This window comes from Ascidiella aspersa, chromosome 1, assembly GCF_963924565.1.
Source record: "Ascidiella aspersa chromosome 1, kaAscAspe10.2, whole genome shotgun sequence".
Classification (NCBI taxonomy): Eukaryota; Metazoa; Chordata; class Ascidiacea; order Phlebobranchia; family Ascidiidae; genus Ascidiella; species Ascidiella aspersa.
Genome location: NC_139447.1, coordinates 36,813,376 through 36,837,638, shown reverse-complemented (window position 1 = coordinate 36,837,638; position 24,263 = coordinate 36,813,376). Strand labels below are relative to the sequence as shown.

Genomic DNA, 24,263 nt, shown 5'->3' with positions numbered 1-24,263 from the left:
GGACACACAATAAATTGCTCGTGCACGAGATGATTTTGACAAACGTGTCGTGAGGGCATTCACTCCACAGTTGTAAGGCTGCGATGTCAGCGCAAATAAAAAAGTAAGCGCAAAAATTAAACTTTGCGTTATCGTGTTTCAAAAGGTGTGATAACACACAAAACAGCAGCAATATTGCAAAAACATTATCGATTCGCGCGAAAAAGTTTGAGCGTCCTGTTGCTAGCCTGTTATCCAATTAAATAAAACATGGATAAAAATAGTTCGACATTTGGCCGGAGTCGGAGTCGGGACTCGGGAATCGAACTCGGGTTTATTTTTTTGGCCGGAGTCGGACTCGGGAGTCGGACTCGGGTTTATTTTAACCGACTTCGCAGCCCTGGTCTTGAGTGCACTCCAGTTAAGTCAATAATTTATTTCATTACACCACTACCAAGATGTTGTACTAGCGTCTCCACAAAAATAACAATTATTTATGTGTACCACAGACTTGTATTTATACTTTATTTGCCTCGTGTGTTACAAACCTGAATCAAAAAAATGTTTTCGTTTTCAAAAAATCGTATTGGTTACGGTTGACTGAGTTTAGTTTCAGCTTAGGTACTTTTTTATTTTGCAAGCATTGTATTTTCGGTTTTCCACCTCAGTTTCCACTAATTTTGATAAAAAAAATTGCGACTAGCTATTTAATAGCAAGGTTAAAGAGACTATGTCGTTAACCTTTGCTCCTACCGTCCTGCGAAGACTAAATGGAGTTTTTGCTGTACACAAACCGTCTTCAATGGGCAACAGTAACTTCACAAATACGGTTTTACAAAAGTTAATCCAGGGTTTGTGTTTTTTTGTTGTATTTACAGATAAACGATGGGTGCTGGTCTAGAATCCTACCACAGTTCTAAAATCAACGCACAAAATTTGAGTTAGCATGCGGGTTAGCGTTTGGGTGTGGGTGGGTCAAGTATTATTATATTCCAAATTTAATAATAATATTTGACCTACCTTAACCCAAACGCTAACCTGTACCTTAACCCAAATGGTGTTTCGTTGTGGTAGGATTCTAGACCAGCGCCAAACGATGTAAATGTGTTAATATGGTAAATGTTGCCTATTTTATTTGTTTAAAATATTAAATCAACGCACATTATTTGGGTGCGGGTTTGGGTACGTGCCAGTATTATTATATTTACTCTTCCAGTTTTAAATTTTAACCTCTGGCTTTGTATCTGTGTTTCATTACTGTAAAAAAAGTTAATTTGATTGTAAACCAGAGCCTTTTACTAGATTGGAAACTTTAAGTTTAGCGCGGGGGAGACGATTTTGCAGCTTGAAAATGCGCGGCTGTAATAATATTTCTGCCCTAGTTTGTGCGGCTGTACTGTATTGAAAACCGTTAGCGCTACAAAATTTTGTTTCACAGAACTGAACAGCATGAAGCAACGGCCACAGAAAAACATGATTCTTTTCGAACCACCAAAAAATATTACCGTAACCCCAGAACTTGAAGATCTTGACACAACATCAGCTCTGAAAAGCTCAATTCAACCTGTTTTAGTTCCCGATTGGTTTGACCACCCTCTGGGTATGACAAGTATTCCATTAATGTTTTAAAATCGTTTGTTTTTGTTGCTGAGAAAATGGGTAAATGGCATCATCTGGTTATGACAAGTGTTCTATTAATGTTTTAAAATCGTTTGTTTTTGTTGCTGAGAAAATGGGTAAATTGTATCATCTGGTTATGACAAGTCTTCTATTAATGTTTTAAAATCGTTTTTTTTTTTGTGCTGAGAAATGGGTAAATAGCATATAAATAAAAGTAAATTTTGTTCGTTTATTGCTGGCCTTTAAAGCGAGAGCTGTCGGCTGCCAAGTCCCTTAAACTTTCTTTGTAGATTTATGTGACTCCAAAGATACCTGTCCTTAACTTCTTGAACTCTAGACAGAGTCACACTCACTTGATATTGCCGTTGAGTATATATTCACAAATCTCAGTACACAAGATAACATAACACAGAATTAAAGCCATTATCTAAGGCTGCATCCCATCCAATAGCATGAAGTAGAATAAAGTCACGATAATGCTGATAATGCTCGGTCCGGATGCTGGTCTAGTCGTTTTTTGTTTAATAGCATTTAAAAAAAGTAAACTATGCTCATTTTATGCTCGCTAAGGATACAGCATTGTAATGCATTTAAAGATTTTAGATAAATACGGTATGTATAAGTTTGTTAAGTAAAATATTTCAAGTTAAATAAAATAATTAAAATAATGGGGGTATACACTTTATTTAACCTAGAAATGCCAATTCAGTTTTGCTTCAAAGGTAGTGTGTAAGATAATAAACATGACCCCCCCCCCCCCCTCACAAAAAATAAATAATAAAATAAAACAATTTTGTTTTACCATGTGCGGAGGTGCCAAAAAAAGTTGCACTTACGCCGAAAACAGTGCACAAAATTCCCAAAGCCAAAGGGGCTTATTTTGGAGACATATGGTGTTAAACTTTAGTGAAGTAAACGCTGGATACCTAACACCCCTTTTAAGTTTGACTGGCACTTTAATCCTTGGTAGAACCCTTTCCAAAGGCATGCTCTACATTATTATAAGTGTGTGGTCACTACCACTTAGCTGGGCTAGATCACAATACCCATAGTAAATTCATGACTTAGTTGGGTACTAAACGTATTATGTTTAAATACTTCATATTTAAAAAAATAGTGATGTTTCCAGCAGGATTGGCACTGAAACTTGAACAATATTAACATTTACTCTTTTGCTTGCTCACATTAAAAGTGTCCATAAATTCGTGCAAAAATGCGCTTAGTAATGAAGTATTTTTTTAATCTACTACTGTGTAGTACAAGGACCAAGATACAAAACAGGAGATCTCCTATTAAGCTCCGGACATACATTGGACCATAAATCCTGTGGAATTCAACGTAAGTGCTAAGTTTGTTATATAATGTTGAAAACTAATCATTGATAATAAATGTAAACTAAATTAATTTACAGTTTTTAATTTACAAAAGCTACCTGAACATAGTTTGTAGCATGGGTTGTTTGACTTTTTAAATTCATTGACTGATAAATTATATTAGCAGCAGCGAATTTATAAATTAATGTATTCAACAGCTGGATAACAGTTACCGGTTTGTATGAGTACTGATTTGAATGTTACTGTGTTTTTTTAAGTTTTTAAATAAGGTTCTCCGTGTAAAAAAAACAAAAAGCCACTAATTTGCAGTTATTTTTAACTTGTATACTGTCTTTATTTTTAAGTTGTTTTGTATACTTATCCTAATTTGGGTTGCTTAGTATGCTGACATTTCTTTTTTTAAGCCTACTACCTTGATTTTTAGTGTGCTTTGTATACTAGCCCTTATTTTAAAGTTGCCTAGTATACTGACCTTCATTTTTGATTCGTCTGGTAGCCTGACCTTTATGTTTAAGTTGCCTTTTGTAATGACAGTTGTTTCTTACAGTTTTTGGTTTACAAGACAAAGGCGCGTTGACATTAAAGAAATACAACAGGGCAAGGCTTCCAAGAAAGTATCGCGTTCATTGTCATCTCGGTCTTGCAACCCTGTCACACACTGGAGACACTAAACCAGTGGAACGAAGTACCTGGGGGCATGTGTCTTCCGAGAAAGTTGACAGGGTTTTGACCCACATACAGGGAGCACATCGCACCTCCCTTATTAAGTAAGCACTTGCGTTTCTTTTCTTAACCTTTAGGTTTTGTGAAAAAAAAGAGTTGTGCCATTTTCAAGTTGATGGAATTTTTAGTTTCTAATCTTTCGGTAAAATGATTGGAAACCATAATTTACAATATTTATGTAGTGTTGTGAAAGAGTCATTTTAAAATCACGAAATTCCAAGTTAAGTTATTGTCAACAACACCAAGTCCAAATGTTGACTTAGGTCTTAAGCTTTAGAGCAGTGGTCTGCAAACTTTTTTTGTTGCGGCCGGCTTATTTTCCATAAAACTATTGAAATAAAAAATAAGCTTATATGTTATAATGTATTAATTTTAGAATGTTTTCTTGAATAAATTAAATTACCATCCTTACCTATTACTACCCTTACCAGTTTACAAAAACAAGAATAATTACAACCTCTTTAAAAAAGAAATCACACGTTGTATTGTCTGTATTTCAGATCATCTTTTTATCGGCCCTCCAAAACATTTTCTGCTTCTCATACAGCCCGCTATCAAAAATAATTGCCCACCTCTGATCTATATACTTTAATTTTTGACGACAAATATTGTTTAGGAGCTCTGGTGTTGATCTGCAGAGTCAGAAAGCATATGAAATGGCATCAGAGGGTTTATTGGTGAAGTCAGACGGAATAAGCAGTACAATTGTACTCAGTGCAAAACTGGTGGACTTCAATGCACCTGAATTCACTTTTGGTAAGTATATTCTTTTGTTCAACAGGAAATTAAGAAAAAAATGTTAGGTTATTGAAATTTGTCACTAGGACAATACAAAATCACAAAATCACAAGCATACACGAAACAAAAAAATACATAGTCATAAATAAAGTTAACATTATTTTGTAATGTTTATTCTTTTGTAATTCATTAATTCTCTCCAAAAATGGTGGAATTTAAAGTCGCTAAATTTCGCATGTGTTTTATCTAAGTTAGTATATACCCTGAGTCGCTAAATTACAGGCCGCGTTTAGTAAGACTGATGAAGAAAAAAATAGGCTTGAACTGTTTTATTAAGTACATAAAATGACAACATTTGGCGGAGATCGATTTTGGTTTAATACGCCTAAAAACACTGTGTATTGAATACCAAATAACTTTGTGCATTACTACCTTATGCAATACAAAGTAAATTTTTTTTTTAAATAACATGAGATTTTGAAGATCAGTTGTGACTTAGTTAGGCATTTGCGTCTTAAACACGAGTGGACTGCAGCAAAAGTCACATAAACGCAAACGTTAGACTGGCGGTTGCTATTGCTCCTTCTATACTGCTAAACCTTAAGTTGATATTTATTATGAAGTTTTGTCCCTTGCGACAGCCTTGGGGTTCGCGACTCCCAGATTTGGGAACCACTGGTATAGAATGTTGACAAAAAACTCTCGTTTCAGATGTCGTGACTTTAAACGAGGCTTGTCAGGACCTACGACGCCTGGTGCATGACATGGGCATCATTTTAAAGACGAGCGCCATATGCACAAAGCTGAGGCGATTACAGGACGGCCCTTTGCTCTTGGAAGACCCGCACACCTTGATCATACAACAAGTTACTATTGAGAATGTTCTAAAGTCCATGGCGCACGTCAGAACAATAATTACGCCCGAATTGCTGCGAAAAAAATCGCACTACGAAACTAAAACCGTCGAAGTGCCGCGGATTAGCGAAGGAATTGATGAAGAAACGAAACTTTTAGAAAACACGAAGTTATTGAGCGCTAGTTAGCTTTATCAATTTTTCTTTGACTTTTTCGTTGTTTTTGTTTTAAACTGAAAAAGGTCGTAAAGCGCCTATAGCTTGTAAATTTCGAAATTATAAAACAGAATTTTTTTTAAGCATTGTGCGCGTTTCTCGTTTTTATAAAAATGTAAAAGATCGTAAAGAACCGGTTGAGAATGATTTCATTGAAGTTGAGGCTTGAGGTTTTGCCGTACGACATTTTCGTTGACAAAAACCTCCTTAGATATTTGCTTACTTGAAAAAATTACCTTTTTTGTACGACTTTTTCGTTTATAAATAATCATAAAACTCGCAGAACTGTTGTTCAGTTATTTGACAATGGAAATGCAATCGTTAAAATTCAAGTTTTAGGAAAATATTTAAAATGTACTACACACGCCGCACACTACCCTTCTCAGCATGTCAAGTTGTGCCATCAAATTATTTCTCACATATTCGCAACCAGGGGCGCCCGCAGAACATTTTCCAGGGGGGGAAATCAGGGGCATATCCAGAAAATCAAAAAGGGGGGGTCCTGAATTTTTAACTTGGGGAATTCCCCTAATTTCCGTCTTGACGTTAATGAATAATGACGTCATAAAACAGCGACGGTATGACGTCATAAAATGGTGATTGCAAGACGTACTGCACAAGTACACACAATACCTTTCTCAGCCACATTTAACCATTTCTCATAAATTCCCAACATAGACTTAGCCTATTCCTACGCATATTTCAGTATATGGGGCCACTGTGCCGTTATACCAGGGGTGAGGTAGAATAATCTTCTTCGGAACGAACATTTATAAAAACACATTGAAGGAGTCGGCGGGACAGCATAGTACAGTGGTGTCCAACTCAAACATGCCGGCGTGCCAATTTTTATCTTATAACTTCTTCCCGTGCCAAAGTTTGGCACTATTTTTGCAAATATTAAAAGCGCTTTTATACAAAAAATAAAAACAGTATAGTGTTATTATATCAGAAGTAATTCTTGTCGTAATTGCTGGGATTGTTTTGTATTGTGAATTCACAATGACAATTGGCTGTATTTTTGCGGGGCTTGCGTGCCATTGGCATAGTAAAAAAATATTTTATGTCTTTCACTACCGGTGCGGCTTCCTACAACAACTATTTACCGCAAAACACCGTTCCGGTTCACTCTTACCAATGCCTTATACGTTGTCGCATCCATATTGTACGAAGGTACACGTGAAAACGTACCAATAAAATAAACAACCTTTTAATGTACATGTTAAAACCTGTATCTGTTAACTACAGACTAGGACACACGCGATTACGACCGTACTTTTGTTAAATGTTGAACTTTTTAGAAAATATTAACCTAGTTATTTAAAAATCACACATAGACATGTTAGTTTCGGTTTGTAATTGGAATCTAAAACAGCACGATGTATTTTCCTCAAGTAAATCGTTCTTCAGCCCACAATAGCTTCGTAGGAATCCACAAAGAAAGCATAAAACATCTGTAAAACGATTGCACTTGCAAAAAGAATACCGCCATAGGCAAACAACAATAAAACTATTTGAATCGAACGTTCGTATCTTGGCATACTGACGTCGCTAAAAGAAGGTGGTATCACTTGAAATGGAACAGGCAAGTCGGAATTCGCTTTGCATGAGAACGGCGTACAAGCGATGCGGGACTTGGTGCGAAAAAGAAGAAGGACTGTTGACCATGGCGCGGATTATAAACTCCCTACCAGCGGGTGAAGGTAGGCTCGGAATTTTTACAGCACTAGATTCCTCACCCAAACCAGCTTGTGCCTCCCTTTGAGCAGCGGCCTGCTGACTGAAAAAGTACTCCTTTATGAGCTTCCCTTGTCGTCCATTAGCGCCTCCATCTAAGTCCATTTCTGGATGTTCAAGCAGCGATTTCACAAAAGCGTTAACCGCCGTTTCGTCGCCCACACCTGAGAACTTGTGCCGAAGCGACCTTGCGCGTTCTACGAGGTTCTCAGCGAAGGACACCTGACGGAGAAGGTCGTCAATCCGCGAGCGGTCGTCCTTAGACCACGGGATGAACTGGTTGGCGACTGAAGACGACATCTTCCAGCCCTTGAAGACCTGAGAAGCGCGTGTCTCAATTTGGCTGCAGATGAGCGGGAGGCTTGGAAGACATTTCGACATCCCGGCGGATGTTGCCTTAAGGATGAGGACTATCTCCTGGATGCAGACTGGGAGTAGGAGCTGGAGTATCTCTGCAGGGCGGAGGTTCGTGAGGAAGTGGAGGACCTTTTCCGCTTCCTTTGTGTCATCGAAGATGCGCTTCTGACGATGAGCGGCGATAGGTCTTGCGGAGCTCCATGTAACCACCCAGAGGTTGCCTGGGATCCTCATCCGAGGAGAGAGACATCCCTCTTCAAAGTCACGCGGCGAGTACCAACGCACAAAGTCCTCCAGCACGCATCCGGGATTAGCCGCTTTAAAGGCCTCCATATCGGACATAAGTGAGGTGCTCTGCATCTTTGCACGAACCTGCGATCCCTCCTGAGTGTCTCCGAGTCTCGAAAAGACCTCCGCTTGTTCCTCCAGGGTGTCTTCTGTATGTGGAGCGTGCTCCTGTGTTACGGGAACAAAGAGAGGTCGATCCTCGTAGAGCAGCTTCAGCTCTCCACATGGCTCTAGTCTTCCAGCGGCCTCGCTCAACGCAGCTGTTTTATCTTTGGAAACAACGTTTAGAGCTTTGTCCGCATTTTCGCTGGCAATTGATTGAGTAATCGTCGGAGTTTCAGTTGTGTCTGTTTGCTCTTCTTCTACGGGAGCTTCGACATCTTCTTCTTCCAATGACATCTCGTCGGCTGATTCGCACTCAAAGAATTCATCGTCGTCGTCAGAATCAGACTGGAATGACGGAATCTTTGATCTTTTTGTCGTGCCTTCTTTTGAGTCGGAAGTACTAGTAACGGCGCTTTCGTCAGCAAAATCACCTTCTTCTTGCGATTTTTGTGGTGGGTAAGATGCTGTATCCATCTGATCAGAAGTTTCGCTCTCAATTTGATTCATACCATTGGCTTTTGTGTTTAGTTCTGTTTCAGTCGATTCCGCGTTTTTAGGTTCGACTGACTTCGGCAAATATTCTTCTGTTTGCATTTCTTCTTCTTTCTCGATCTCATTTCCGTTCCGAGAGCGCTTTCTTTCTCTTTCACTTTTTCTAGAGATGCAGCAATTCAGCATCTGTAGCTTCTGGTGGAGCAAGCAGGTCTTCAAGTCGGGGTTTGAAGCCTCTAACGCAGGAAGACCCTCGGCCGAATCCAGTCGTCGTCTCAACTCGGTCACAAAGGCATGCCAAAGCAAGGCAATCGACCAAATACCTCCGTGACAAAGATTCACAACCATGGCAGCTATGGCTAATCGGTGGGTTATACTATGAACAGGCGCCGCTTTGAGTTTTTGATGCAGAACGGCGGTTTCTGCAGGCGTGTCGCTTTGCTCAGTTGATTCGGAGAAGATGAACTTCATAATTTCCTTTAAATCGTGAGCTTTTATCCGTTCTACGCCCATAAGGTTTCGACTGACCGCAAATGCACCACGCCTGAGGAAATTCTGCGGGTTTGAAACAACTTTCGAAATGCCGGACGCCAACTTTGAAGGTATAATCGGGATAACAGTGTTGGCTTGCGGGTCTGTAAGGCGACTAAGCGCCTGGCCTATGCCCTTATCTTGCTCTTTCTCTTGAAAGTGAAGCAAATCAGACAAAGTCTCCTTGCGCTCGGCCGACTTCATAAACTCGAAAAGGTAGTAGCTCAAAAAACAGGTGACGTCGTCAACATAGAGAAGCCTGATCGACCAGCCAGGCGCTTTGAGCGGATCGTAATCAGAATGCAGGTCGTTGTCGATTATCATATCGCCAGTGCGGTAAGGCCAGGTTGTTGCAAGGTGTAGTTCGCCGACCGGGTCCTCTAAACATCCAGTTACCAGGTTGCTGAAATTGCGTGCGAATATCTCCGGGTTTGGCAGCTTGCTCGGCCATTTGCCGCCGCTGCCCCAGTCGGAAAGTACATAGGTAAACCTTGTGGCCACTTTACAGCTCGAAGAGGAAAGTGAAGTAAGTCCTATTTTTCCCTTAAGGAGATGTAACAGGCCGGATAGGTGCGCGTGTTGGACTGGGCACTTTTTAAGGTGGACCATGTCGTATTGGGTCTGCATTCCTGGGCTGGTAGCATGTCCTGAAAGTTTTAAGCAGATTAACTAACTGTGATCAATAGATTATTACAAAAATAAATAAAAGAAACTGAGAAGACACAGATAAACCGATGTTCTGTTTGATTGGGTGAAGCTATTAAAAAAAATTTGACTTAATTTACCTAAAAAAGTGACAATTTAGAAAATTGTATGGCATTAAACTTTTTCAATGCTTACTTCTGTGTTAAGATTAGCTGTTCATCGTTATAGTTGAACAACTTTAAATTAAAATAGTTGTGAACTAAACAAGAAAATAATCTACAGAAAACAAGGGTTTGGTCAAACAGCAATTTTTTGAAAAAAAGATTTAAAATAGAAGGGGGTTAGTCTTTCAATATGTTAGCTTGAGCCGCCGGGTCAAGTTAACTGGATGTTTGTAAAGTCATTAACAACAAAATTTCATTTGCGAATCAGGATTCCTACCTGCATACATTCTTCTCCAGAACTCTTGTATCTGCACAAACATGGGAATGCTACATAAGGTGTTGCTGAGAGAGACTGCAATTGAGCTGAGCAAGAGACTTGTCTTTGACAAGCTTTGAATAGGAACTTCTGGCTTGATGATAAGAAAACTTCTCAGTCCAAACCATCTGTACAATAAAAATATTTATTTTAAACTTGAATTGGAAGAAATGTGGTTTAAATATTTAATGCATTTAGTATATATCCTACTTAAAAGATTTTCTATCCAAATTCATCACTTTGAATTTCACCACAAGCTGTTAATTTAGGTCGGTCCTTGCTTAACTGGGCAAGTGATGTCATTATTGCCATTTGATTACTAATAGAAGTAATAAACCACCTTTTAAACTGTAGCCTAAAAAGCATTGATTAACCATAAAAAAGCATTGTCAAAAAATTTATCTAGTGATTAAATATTTTTTCATAGCAGTAAAATGTTTGCCTATTGACTTATTAAAAAACAATACCTGCTTGGTATACATTTTATATTTTTATGCACCTCCATCCAAATAATACACTACAGAACAATGAACTTACAACACTTTAAACATACACACATGTGGTTTTCATTACAGATTTGCTTTGGTGAACTACTTATTCTACGCTCTAGTTACAGAATTAGGCTATTTTGAAAGACCTTTTGAGAAATTTGACAGTCCATTCAAGGTCTTTAAAACACTGAACATGCATATATCTATAATGTACTGTATATACAAATATGGTGTGAACCTTGACAGGCAGTGGGCCCTTGCTGGAAAGTCATTTGTCATGTCCATTGCATCCCGTCCATATAAAGGCAGTTCAAATTCATCTTCGTCGTTGTTAAACTCTTCAAAATGTTCGTTTTCCTTTTGCTTTAGCTGATGTAGGGTAAGGGTGAACGGCACATTGGAATACCTGAAAATTGATTGCACATGTTCCGTTACTGATTGGATGCAAAATAATCAAATTAAGCAATGTGAATAAATTTTGATTGGTGTTGTATTGCAGAGCATTAACAATGCTAGTAGTTGACTGTTTATTGTCATATATATATATATATATATATACAGAATGGGCCAAAAGTAGGCTTACAGTTATAAAAAGTCAGGGTTTGGGTGTTATGAGGTTCTTTTCATACAACTTGTCCTTCACAACACCCCCAAAAAAGCGTCAGGTCAGGTAAGCGTGGTGGCCATTCAATGCTACCTCTTCTTCCAAGCCAACGCTGCGGAATAACTGTAAGCCTACTTTTGGCCCACCCTGTATATAGTGTTGTTTTCACTAAAAATATGTATCTTTTGTGGTTCTTCTTTCTTAAATATATATTTAAAATACAGTGTTATAATGACTTGACTTTGGATAAAATGACTTCTTTGAATTACGTCTTTTGAACAATGGACTTGACTTGGACTGAAGTGATCTAGTCAAATGACTTGGGTTGAAAAAGTTTTTTTATTTACCATCTTGTTACAAATTTTTTTTGTCAATTGCTGCACATAAAACGATTTGATTGCTGCATGTTGTTCTTTCTTATTTTTAAGTTGACTTTTGATCCAAATCGGACGTTTTAAATCGTTTATTGTTTTGTTTTGATATAAGTGATTTTATTTGGAAAAGCTTGCTCTAATGATGACTTGGCTTGTTGCGTTTTAACGTGAACTAGACTAGGACTTAAGTTATTTCACAAATGACTTTATTGTGACTTAACTCATTTCATGATGACTTGATTACAACACTGTTAAAATATCTTAGAAGATGGAGCCCTATCCATCAGCTAGCCAATAGAAAGATATTACATTTCATGTTAAGAGTAAAAACATTTAAAAGCGAAATAGAATCCTTGAGAAGAGTAAACTAAAACTATTTTATTGTAAACTAAAAAATCTGGAAGCCTAGCCTGAAACATCAATGCAAAAAAGTTGTAATGTACTGTTGGAAACACATGTAAGTATTGCTGGATTCCTGCAATATTTGATTTAACTATAACTGCAACATGCATATATGGAGAAAAACACTAGCCCCGTTTGATGACTCTATAAAGTGAAACTAAACTTATAAAGCATAAATATAGTGCTCATAATTTGTATTTCGAGCCCTAAGTTTACAAAATTTTAACTTAATGTGACGAATCTTAATAAAAGAAATTCCAGAGTAAAGCAGTTTTAAAGTTGAGAAAATACATGGATAAACTCAATATTATATATAATCCAATGTGATTACATATCAACTTACTGAGGCAATGGTTTATATCAGGGGCGTGCAACTGTTTATCGCAACGGGCTATAATGTATAGTTATGATGGTGCTACGGGCCAGACAATCGAATAACATTTACAGTTTGTATTAAAAAAACGTAAAATATTAATATATATTCAAAACACTGCACCCATAAAGTAAGATCAGGTCACTGAATCATTACCAGCAGAACAAGGCAGTTTACTACAATGCACACTATGACGCAATAATGGAGGTTCCGTCAGTGTGACATAATACAAATTGAAAAATGCTAACGATTTAGTTACAAAAATAACTTTTTAAACAGTGAAAAGTATTAAAAATCAATGCGCTACTTGAAGGAGTCTGTGCGAGCCAGGTAAAAAGGTAGCGCGGGCCGTGCTGTGGCCCGTGGGCCGTATGTTGCACGCCTCTGGTTTATATAAATGTATATATCCAGTATATGTAAATTACCAAAGTGAAGCAGTTTTTGTCTCCCATTCTCCAGTTGTTAACTCATTCTTTTTTAAAGGTGCCAAGTTGATGTAACGGTTCAGCTGCCACTCTATGATGTTTTCGTCGATATGCGCGATAAATTTTTCCCACTCACTGGCATTTGTGAAATCGTTTATCTCAAAAACTTCCTCTTCGTGAATTTCCTGAGGTGTTTGTTGTTCTAATTCTTCAGCCATTTCAACTGACTTATGTTTCCATTAAATGAATTATTATTATTGACCAATCATTAGGGTAAGCATTGTTACTTAAAGATAACCATAGTAAGCTGCTTTAAAAATTGCAAAACATGTTTAACTGCATATTACAAACATATGTGCAGGTATTAACAAATAAGCATTCTGTCAAAAAAGCGAGTGAAATATAAAAAATACATCATATTTTATAGAGACATTGTTTACAAACGGCTTTTTACTGTGACATGCATTGAACTTGGTTAACCTTTAAAAATTAATATCTTTTAGCAATTACAAGACTACTTATTTGGCTTCTTGGTGGTACTATAATATTGTGCTAATTATATACAATGGAATACAACAAAAAATACAGTTTTACGCCATTCTTGCTAACTGAATCCCGCCCCTAAACCACACCCTTCAAAGTGAATTCCCATTGACAAACCCTTATAAACTCACTTGAAAACAGACACACTTATGAGAGGCAAAACAACCCTAGATCTAGACGGTACAAAATCGTAAAAAGTCCATGAATAGCCTTGCATATTATATTGAAAAATTGAAACATGTCCAAAATTTAAGCTAAAATTTATGTAATTAAAACCTAGTTGTAGTTGTTCAAGTTGTATAAATTTAACTAGGATTAATTTAGGATGCAATGTCATTTCAATAATTAATATGCAATTTAAATAGCCCACAATGTTTTACTATGGAAAAATGGCAAGTACACCCAAATTTTTTTTGTAACAGGCCAAACCGGTTTCTCAAAAAGTAAAATACGTACTTGTTCATATGTTATTCAAGTGTGTGCCTTTTGATGAACCGCTAACCTTATTGTTGCTGTCTTTTAAAATCAGCCATAGTATTTAGGGGGTGGTACTAAATACCGAATGGTACCGAATGGTACCGAATGATACCGAATGGTACCGTATTGAACCCAATAGAACCCATTGTAACTCGTAATAGAAACACTAAATACCGAAAGGTACCGAATGGCACCAAACAGAACCCAATAGAACCGAACGGAACCCAATATAACCCATTGTAACTCGTAATAGAAACACTAAATACCGAATGGTACCGAATGGCACCGAACGGAACCCAATAGAACCGAAATGGAACCGAATGGTACCGTATGGTACCCAATAGAACCCATTGTACGTTTAGTTTGGTTGGCATTCGTTAGCATTCGATCCCATGTGGTTCCATTAGGTGCCATTCAGTTCCATTCGGTACCATTCGGTACCATTCGGTGCCATTCGGTGCCATTCGGTGCCATTCGGTGCCATTCGGTGCCATTCGGTGCCATTCGGTGCCATTCGGTGCCATTCGGTGCCATTCGGTACCATTCGGTATTTAGTGTTTCTATTACGAGTTACAATGGGTTATATTGGGTTCCGTTCGGTTCTATTGGGTTCCGTTCGGTACCATTCGATACCATTCGGTATTTAGTGTTTCTATTACGAGTTACAATGGGTTATATTGGGTTCCGTTCGGTTCTATTGGGTTCCGTTCGATGCCGTTCGGTGCCATTCGATACCATTCGGTACCATTCGGTATTTAGTGTTTCTATTACGAGTTACAATGGGTTCTATTGGGTTCCGTTCGGTTCTATTGGGTTCCTTCGGTGCCATTCGGTATTTAGTGTTTCTATTACGAGTTACAGTGGGTTCTATTGGGTTCCGTTCGGTTCTATTGGGTTCCGTTCGGTGCCATACGATATTTAGTGTTTCTATTACGAGTTACAATGGGTTTTATTGGGTTCAATACGGTACCATTCGGTACCATGTTCATTGCAACCCTTCTTAGGCCTCATACGTTTTAAAATACTCTCATGCGACAAGATATGCTTCAGTGTAAATTAAATCAGATTTAGGAGTAAAACAGACGTTTAGTTTGGTTGGCATTCGTTAGCATTCGATCCCATGTTGTTCCATTCGGTATTTAGTACCACCCGTATTTAGGCGGGGCCATTTCTATATTTAAAAAAAAATACAATATTATATAACATGCAGGGAAGAAGATCAGCACAAACCAAGTCAAACTGAAATTAAGTTCAAGTTCGTTGTCAAGTTATTAGTAAAAAACATAAGTCAAAGTTGAGTAGTTTCTTACATAACAGTAAAAATCCCAAAACAAGTTAAAGGCACAACAGATCTAGTTATTTGCATCACAAATAATTTTAATTGTTGATTTCAATAACGTACTTTACTCAAAAAATTAAACATAACAGTTAAGCAAATAAAAAAACTAACCGTAATGCAGAAAAACAACTTGTTAGCAAAAAAATCATATAAATTATTTAGATAAACGACATGAGTCAAGGAACTTTTGCTTAAATGAATTAAGTCAATTTATTCTAATTTACTTAATTCATTGCAACACTTGCAATAATATAAGCTTTACGCATATAGCCATGTAACTTTTTATTACGAAATTACAGAGAGAGAAAATGAAGACACATTTCACATTTCACGCTTCAGTTGGTTTTGCTTTTCGATGCAAAAACGAAAGCAAGGTTAAAAGTATAAATATTTCGAAATTTAGTACAAACAATAATTAGTTGAATATTGCTACCTTTTTTGGGTTGATTTAATAATTATTTCATTAAAATTCCTTATTTTATTGCACAGCGGAGTAATGAACTTGCTTTACGCATGACTGCACGCAAAACATCACAATGTTGATAAAATTGCTGCAATCAGCGTTTAAATTTTAGACAAATAACCATTTCTAAAAAGAATTCAACGCAGATTTAAAAAGTTTAATAAGGAAGTTTCCACCCTTCGATTTAGCCTGTACGTTTTCCCGTTATATTCTAAATCAATCACTTTTTTAGTTGACAATCGTGAAAACTGTTAATATGTCTGATAAAAAAGCTCTTCTGCTCGTTGCAAACGGCTCCGAAGAAATGGAACTAGTTATAACAGCTGACGTCCTTCGAAGAGCTGGAGTAAGCAAACTTAAATATTCTGGAAATTTGTTTTAATTAGCAAACACGAGTTACTTTTGATGGGCGATACTTTAGTTTAAAGCAGTGTTTATTTTCGCGAGAACCTTTGTAATTTTGGAAGATTACCGGTAGCTAGGGTAACACTAATTTCCGGAAAGATGAATGGTCGGAACGCTCACAGTATTATTAATAAATATAATAACACTTGACCCACCTTCACCCAAACGCTAACCCCCACCCTAACCCAAATATGGTGCGTTGGTTTAATAATTGTTTTAACGGGGTAACACTTAAATTAGTGAGCGTTCCGACCATTCATCATTCCGTAAATTAGTATTACCCGTACCTATTCATATTGCAAATAGAGAAGTATAGGTGGATGTTTGGGTAGTTCAAGTATTTTTATATTTATTCTACAGGTTTGCAATTTCAATTTTAAGAACTAGTTTTGTTACTGTAGTCTACTAAAAACATTAGCAGCATTTTAGATCAACGCCAAAGTTTTGCAATGATGCTGTGTTGCTTGCACGCAGATTAATGTCACCATTGCTGGTGTTGAGGGAGCAGAAGCAATCACATGCAGCCGGCAAGTTAAACTTCTACCTGACACTGATATTGCCACAGCCATTCAGAATGGACCTTACGATGTTGTCATTCTCCCAGGAGGCTTGCAAGGGGCAAAAACCTTCGCAAAGGTAGAAAATTTTAAACATGGTTTAACAGTTCCAGGGGGTAGTGGTCAATTAATTTTCCCCCTCAACATTAAATTTCAAACTTTTAATTTACAAAGTACTAAAATTCATAGCTTTTCAAAGACATAATTCAAAAACAAAACAAATGCCTTGGTCAACACTATTAAAAATAGTTATTTAATTATTATTTTTTTACCGGCACTATCTAAACACATGACTTAAGCTGCACATATCTTAGATTGTTAAAAATTGTAAAAACCCTTAATAAAGCTAAATACTTAATAAAAGTCATTCGATTCTATAGGCGTCAACAGTAAGAGACATCCTCAGTGACCAGTCGAAGGCAGGCAGAGTGGTCGGAGCAATTTGTGCCGCACCTATTGCTCTACAGTCGCATGGCATCTGTAAAGGCAAAACCCTCACTTCCCACCCTTCAGTTAAGGACCAACTAGAAGGTATTTGGATAGGTCATTTTAATCGAATTTGCAAAGTGTGTGAACACTTTTATTACCAAAATCAGGGTGGTTTAAGATTGTCAGCTTTCATGGGTGCAACACTTTGCATGTTGTACAAACTCAATTGACTATATCTGCAGTTCCCATCCTTTTATGGGTTGAGGCACCCATATAAATAATACATTGATTTCTGTCTCTCTACGAGAATTTTGATAAGTGCTTTGCCATGATTTTTGATAAGTTGTTTGCCTTATGGTATTCAACACATTTTGGAAAAAAATCATTAGATTTATCCTACTCCTAATTTTACACCAAGTTTTGTATTACCAATTGGGTAAAAATCAGATTTGTAAAGATTGTGAAATACCCCTTGGTACTCTTGAGCATTGGAAGTCGAACCACCGTTGGTAATCACTGGGCTATATGAATGCTTATGAAAAAGTCACAAAAGTTTAATTAATTTAATTTTAATTGTAACTTGACAATATAAACACATTTGCTATTTGCTAATTACTTATTCCTTAATATTTGCCCTAATTGTAACCAATAAAAGAGTTCTTGAATTGGACCATCCAGATCTGAATAGTATTATTAGTGTTTTGAACTTCTTGAATTCTTACTTCTAATAACCATCTAATAATATAAATATTTGAACTTTTAAAATATAAATAGAAAGTAGTCCACTAAAGAAATTTCTGCTGTTATAGTGTGCTTTTATATTCAAAAAGAAAAGCAACATTTGGCCTTGGTTTTGGTTTTGCCTAACAGCTGGTTTCACATTACAGGTTACACATATAGCGAGGCCAAGGTGGTAAAAGATGGCACCCTGATTACAAGTCGAGGGCCTGGAACAGCATTTGATTTTTCTCTTGCAATTGTTGAAGAACTCTGTGGTGCCGAAAAGAGAGAACAAATTTCGAAACCTATGATCTTATAGTGCTTAATGGAACCTTTGTTATCCTTAAAATCATGTGATGTTTACAAATAAACTGTATTGAAATGTGGCCTTGGTAACATTACTCATAGTTTCAGAAAAAAAAATATATTTAATTTGTGGTCCAAACCTACACACAGGTCAGGGTCAATATGTGCAGTCATTCTAAATCCGATTACAAAACAATTTAATTCGTTAAGAAGCCAAGATTATAAATAAGAAACTCTTTTATCACTTTGGGTCAGAATGGTTTGAGGTTGGAGTTAGACATAGAATAAAGCAAAGCCGTACAGAAATAGAAAGGATTTAGCGAGATTTTTGGACAAATCAGATGTTGAGAATGAAAAAGTAGTTATCCGAAACTTTAGAAAACGCTACCCACTTCTGTATGGGCTTTAACATTTTGTCTATTCTTGTATCAATTTATCTATTTGTCCAAAATCAGTCACATAACCACAGTCAATTTAAAGGTAATTGAGGTCAGGTTTTAGGCTCTTTAGGTTCTTCTTCTCTTAAATCATCTGAAAACAAATAAGAATTTTCTTCGTCTTCAACTTTACTCTCTTCATCTTCAACGTTAAAACTTTCAATCGGTAAATCGTGATCTCTAGAAATTTCCACATCCTTAGTTGGTTTTGTTTTAAGGTTGGAATAAATGCTCATTGCCTGGAAAAATTAAAAAATGCTGTCAGCAATATAATCAAAAATACAACTAAGATTATGGTTTCAAGATACATCAAGCTTTGTAATGATCTTATTTGGACATTTTTTTCTAATTTTGTATACTTAAAACAATTACTTGCTGTTTAATTAGTATGCCTAAAACAAGCAAAATAGATCAAGTTGAAACTTTATTTATTAAGGAATGGAGGTCAAAATTTGCTTTACCGTTCCAAATTTGAGTTCCCTCCAGTTGTAAACCTACTACTTTTAAAAAAATGAAAGGTAGAAATTGTTGTATTAAATAGAAATTCATTCCTGAATTTTCTATTTATATAACTAACCAGCCTAGCATCAGAATTGATTGAATATTCATAACTGAAGGTATTACTTTTTTATACATTGTTTAAAATCAACCAACCTGAGCGACCATGCCTGAAACTTCACCAGCATTACTGGGAAGCAGAATCGTGTTTCCTTCCTTGGCCAGTTTGCCAAACGCATTGACATATTGTTCAGCCACCGTTAAACTTGCAGCATTACCACCATGCTAAAAACAAATGAACGAATTAGACTAGACCCAGCTTTCAAGTTTAGTTCAGTACTGATAATATTTTTTGGCTTTTGGCACAGTAAAAATATTAAAAATACATTCGCGACATACTGTTTACTAAACTTCACTTAGCGATCGCCCTTAATATACAGCATAACTATATGTATATATATAATCATCCTAATATTACCAGGTTTATGTCGGGTATTGTTCAGTTAAATCCTGCTTGGTTGTCGGAGTGGCAATTTGTAATACGAATAGGTTAATTTCCAAAATAGTAAAATGTTCTAACGCACAGTTTGAGAATCACTGTTTTATTCACAGAAGTACAATGGCATAGTGACATTACCTTTTGTGATAGGGCATTTGCTACAACTTCAATTGCTTTTGCCTTGGCTTGTGCTCTGGCTAATATAGCTTTTGCCTCACCTGAAAATAAAAGTTTATATTAAACTTCAAATTATGAGTAATTATAGCTCCTATCTTTTGCTGAACAACAGATAAAATACTGAGGCTAATATTTAAGCAGTATCAATTATCACAAATCATTTAATTCCTAAGGCACATGAATACCCTCAGCCTGGTTTATTTGCTCTATTTTTTCCGATTCTGAGGCAAGAATTTGAGACTGTCGGTTTCCCATGGCAATATTAATGGCTGATTCTTTGTCACCTGCAAACAAAAACAGTGGAAATTAGGAAAATTTGTTGGGCTGTAAAAGCAGTGCTTACTTTTTTTTCTTATTTTTCCACTAACAAAATGGTAGATTTGTATGATCAGTAATATTTAATGATAGAACAACAAAAAAATAGAGTAAAAGTTTTAATCTACCTGAAAAAACTTTTCTGTCAATTTGTTATGCTTTAAATTAATTTATATAAATTATTGAATTATAAATTGACTTAAAAAACATGAAGCAAAGCATTTAAAACCACATTCTAAATGCCATTAAAATATAAAAAAAACATACCCTCTGATTCCAAAATAGATGCCCTCTTTTTTCTTTCTGCCTCGACTTGCATCTGCATCGCCTCTTGGACACGTTTCGGAACCTAAATGTTATATTTAGTGAGTTTGTCTCAAACTTAAGCCAACAGATCTGTCATGTTTTCAAATTGATTCATTACAGGCCAATCAAGCAGTCAGAATAATAATTTTGATTGTTTGCCGTATTTGTTGTATTGCAAAATTGCAATATAAAAAAATCAAGAGTTTTAAAGGGTAAATGAAATAAAATAGAAGGTTAATTCTGCTTAGGTAATTAAACATTTTTAAATGATAAGATATATTCCCATTAACACAGTATGTAAGATAACTAGACCCTAAAATATATATGTACACATAGAAAAAATTTTTACGGAAGATATAAAAGTTTACAAAATAATTATACTCAATCCAATGACCATCACTTACCTGAATATCCCTGATTTCATAGCGTAAGCAGTGAATACCCCATGGTTCTTCTGATGCAGCGTTTAAAGCCTTCACAATGTTTATATTCAAAATCTCCCTCTCATGAAAGATACTGTCCAGGGACAGTTTGCCTACAAAAACACAACTATTTATTATTTTTTATTTATTTTACAAGCAAAATACTTAACTAGCAAAGGATAATAGGTGGTGCTTTATATTGCATATCAAAAAGTGTTGTTGGTTTTACAAAAAAATACATTGAAAAACAGGTTTTAACATTTTTTTGATTAAAGAATTTGCAAAAAAGTGTAATAGAAAAATACAACACATTTATTAGTGAAAAATTAGCAAACTGTTTTTTGGTAAACACAAACATACAATAAAACTATTTTTGACAGGCAGACAAACAGCCATCAAAAACTAAAAGAAATCTTAGCATTGATGATCATAACAAGTTTTACAAGCGGCTTGCACCGCTACTTACCGATTTCCGATCTCATTGTTGTTTGCGCAAGTTGTGTAACGGCATACTCCGGGTCCTCGACGCCATAACTTGCTTTGTATGGGTCGTCAACACGAACGTACAGCACTCCGTCGATATGAAGTCCCACATTATCTTCACAACACATAAAAATATAGCAAATTAATTTTTCAAAGACTTTACAAAGGTTGTGATTTTACAAATAGTTTAGCAGAAATATTAAGAAAATATAATAAAAATGGTATGACTAGTTTCAAATATAAGGTACGATCCCTTTATATTATATAGATCAACTAACCTTTTGTTACTGCACTTTGTTCTGGAATTTTAATGGCCTGTTCTTTCAGAACTTGAACATATTTGATTCGATCAAGGTACGGTATTAGGATGTTTAGGCCCTAAAAATATAGTTAGGTTACTTAGATATAAAAAATACAATTAAAAAGACAATTTTTAGGCTGTTTTTTGCCTCTTGATTGTGCCTTTACTCTAATTAGATAAACTTATTTTATGAAATGTTGCATTTACAAAAATAGGTTCGCTGTTTATTTAAAGGTTTAATATTTTTGTAAAACTCACTAGTAATATTCGCATCTAAAAAAATTGATTGGACAACTTTATTTCGGAAAATATATTCTTCGTTTTTATAAGTGGTTGAGTTGCAGTATATATTAAAATTAAACCACAGATGTGCATTAAACTTTAATTGCCATCTGCCAGTCAGCATTGCATAAATATTTGCGAAAATCCTGTGTTTAGCACCAAACTTTTGAGGTGTGCAATTTAGGTTATCACCATTGATTCTGACTCCACTACAATTTTAAACCTTTTTTAAAGTTTAGATGCAATTTACTAATTCAGGCGTGAACACATTTTAAACAAGTCAGTGTGTGTACTTGCCACAGAATACAGACTGGACTTGGCTTAAAGCAGTGGTTCTTAACCTTTGCTAACATGTTGAACCCCTATGTTATTCTGCAAGCTTTCGTTGAGCCCCAAATTTTGCCACAGAATTTGTGTTTGGAGGAAACATGAAAGATTTCAGGGATGATGTGACAAAATTACGTTAAACATGACGTCATAGAACACTTAATCTTGAAACCACCTATTGTTGTTATTAAGCGAATACCGCAGCTTAAACCGGTTATAATCAGATTTAAAAAAATTGTCATTTACCTTGAAATAAAGACATTTGTAGTTTAACTTAATATAATTTGCACTTGGTAGTGTTTATGGGGTCAAAATCGCAACTTGCCGCAGAATAGCCATTAAGGGCTGATTAGATTTTCCTAAAACGGACAAAAACATAGGGCTAAGGGTACAAAGTTTGCGTGGCGTTCAAAAAATGTATTTAGGCCTACATAGTTTGGCAAAAAAAAGTAGGCCGTGTGAAAATATTTCAGAAGACATTCTCGTTGAACCCCTGAAGCAGCTTCGTCGAACCCCACAGGTTTGATCGAACCCTGGTTAAGAACCACTGGCTTAAAGTATCACGAAATGCCGGCTGGTAGTGCAACAATTTTGCCCAAAATTTAACAGATATTCAAAGAATGAAAAAAAATTAGTGATCTAAATCTATGAAATAGGTTTAAAACAGCACTCACCGGTTCCAGTATTTTGAAATACTTTCCCATTCGCTCGACGACCCATGCCTCTTGTTGAGGAACAAAAAGTACCACCGTGTTTCGTGGTAGCTTGGAATACTGGCGATGTTGCATATACGAAAACTGCTGCTTTGGTTGATGGTTAACCCCTGAAATTCTGAGCAAAACTCGAGAACTTGCGGAAAAGCTGAGATGTGAAAGTCTTTGTTTTCCGATGGTTGTCAATAAGCTTTCAGCTAATAGTCTTGTGTGGCTGAAGGTCTTAATGAGAGCCATCGTTCTTTTAGTTTTGATTCACCTTCTTGAAGTGTACAAGTTTTAACCTTATTGCATGCAAATTTTATTACTTATTGGATGTGCACATAACTGTAAAATTATATTGGAATTATGCATGTTTATAGCGATAATTAATTCAGTGTTGTTATGGCTTATGTGTACTTTAGTTTTGACTGAAACCTTATGGACAAACACATTTGACCAGTTTTAGTGTTTAAGTTCAATATAATTTTCGTATAACTGAGCAGTGTTGTAAACAAGTCATTTTCAAATGACTTAAGTCCCAGTCAAGTCATTTGCAAAATAACTTAAGTCCAAGTCAAGTCGTTTTGAATAAATAACAAGTCAAGTCATAATTAGAGCAAGTCAACTTCAAGTCACGCCCTTATCATAAAAAACGTTAAACCATTATTTTAAACTAGTATGATTATTATGAGCAATGACTGAACTAAAAAATAAAAAAAGACAACATATAACAAGCAATTTGTTTTATGTGCAAACATTTGGGGAAATAGCTCAATTTTATAAAAAAAAAAAATACTCAAGGAAAACATTTCATTTCAACCCAAGTAATTTGTTCAAAAGACTTAAGTAAAGTCAAGTCATAAGTCTGAAATACTCAAGTCAAGTTATTTTGCACAAATGACTTAATTTGAGTCAAGCCATTTGAAAACAGTGACTTAAGTCAAGTCATTAACTTAAGTCATTACAACACTGTAACTGAGTAATATTTATTTATTTGTTTTGCATGAACAGTTTGGTTAAGCTTCGTTGTGGTTTTGGTTGCTACAGAATAATGAAGCTTGAAATAAAGTCATTAGTTCAAAACTTTGAATAATAACAAACATTACCACTGTAACAGCGAAGCATGTCTGTTTGTGCTTGTGATAATAGCAGGTTCGCCTAGCAAAGTGCTAAATATTTCAACTATATGTACTTTTTTCCTTGCTGTTTCAACGCTGTGAGTTAAGGCGTAGTACAAGAACGTAACTTCTTAGTTACTACTACAAACTCCGTTTACCGAACTTCGAACACTGGCTCATTGTTACACATATGGAAAATGGGTCGGTTACCGTAATTCGAAGGTGTTTTTTGGGGCAACACTAATTTACGGAATGATGAATGGTCGGAATGGCCGGAGCGCCCACAGTATTATTATTAAATATAATAACACTTGACCCACCTTCACCCAAACGCTAACCCCCACCCTAACTCAAATATTGTGCGTTGGTTTAATAATTGTTTTAACGGGGTAACAC

The 24,263-nt window shown here is 36.1% G+C and overlaps 3 protein-coding genes across 3 annotated transcripts; 2 read left to right on the top strand and 1 right to left on the bottom strand.

The window, feature by feature from the left end:
* Positions 1-647: 647 nt before the first annotated feature.
* On the top strand, positions 648-5,858 carry LOC146170336 (pseudouridylate synthase TRUB2, mitochondrial-like). The gene is made up of 6 exons (XM_083389351.1): positions 648-830; positions 1,418-1,579; positions 2,857-2,937; positions 3,481-3,700; positions 4,273-4,412; positions 5,106-5,858. The coding sequence occupies exons 1-6, from the start codon at positions 710-712 to the stop codon at positions 5,435-5,437; spliced, it is 1,056 nt and encodes a 351-aa protein (XP_083245477.1). The 5' UTR covers positions 648-709; the 3' UTR covers positions 5,438-5,858.
* Positions 5,859-6,824: 966 nt separating this feature from the next.
* On the bottom strand, positions 6,825-23,016 carry LOC146170334 (rab3 GTPase-activating protein catalytic subunit-like). Its single transcript, XM_083388311.1, has 13 exons — positions 22,729-23,016; positions 21,423-21,522; positions 21,128-21,259; positions 20,644-20,774; positions 20,201-20,282; positions 19,804-19,902; positions 19,580-19,659; positions 19,099-19,227; positions 18,507-18,683; positions 12,769-13,007; positions 10,829-10,996; positions 10,061-10,227; positions 6,825-9,621 (listed from the first exon to the last, which is right to left on the bottom strand). The coding sequence occupies exons 1-13, from the start codon at positions 23,002-23,004 to the stop codon at positions 7,016-7,018; spliced, it is 4,386 nt and encodes a 1,461-aa protein (XP_083244437.1). The 5' UTR covers positions 23,005-23,016; the 3' UTR covers positions 6,825-7,015.
* Positions 15,685-18,086, top strand: LOC146170335 (Parkinson disease protein 7 homolog). Its single transcript, XM_083397864.1, has 4 exons — positions 15,685-15,936; positions 16,470-16,631; positions 16,933-17,083; positions 17,869-18,086. The coding sequence occupies exons 1-4, from the start codon at positions 15,847-15,849 to the stop codon at positions 18,018-18,020; spliced, it is 555 nt and encodes a 184-aa protein (XP_083253990.1). The 5' UTR covers positions 15,685-15,846; the 3' UTR covers positions 18,021-18,086.
* Positions 23,017-24,263: the final 1,247 nt, after the last annotated feature.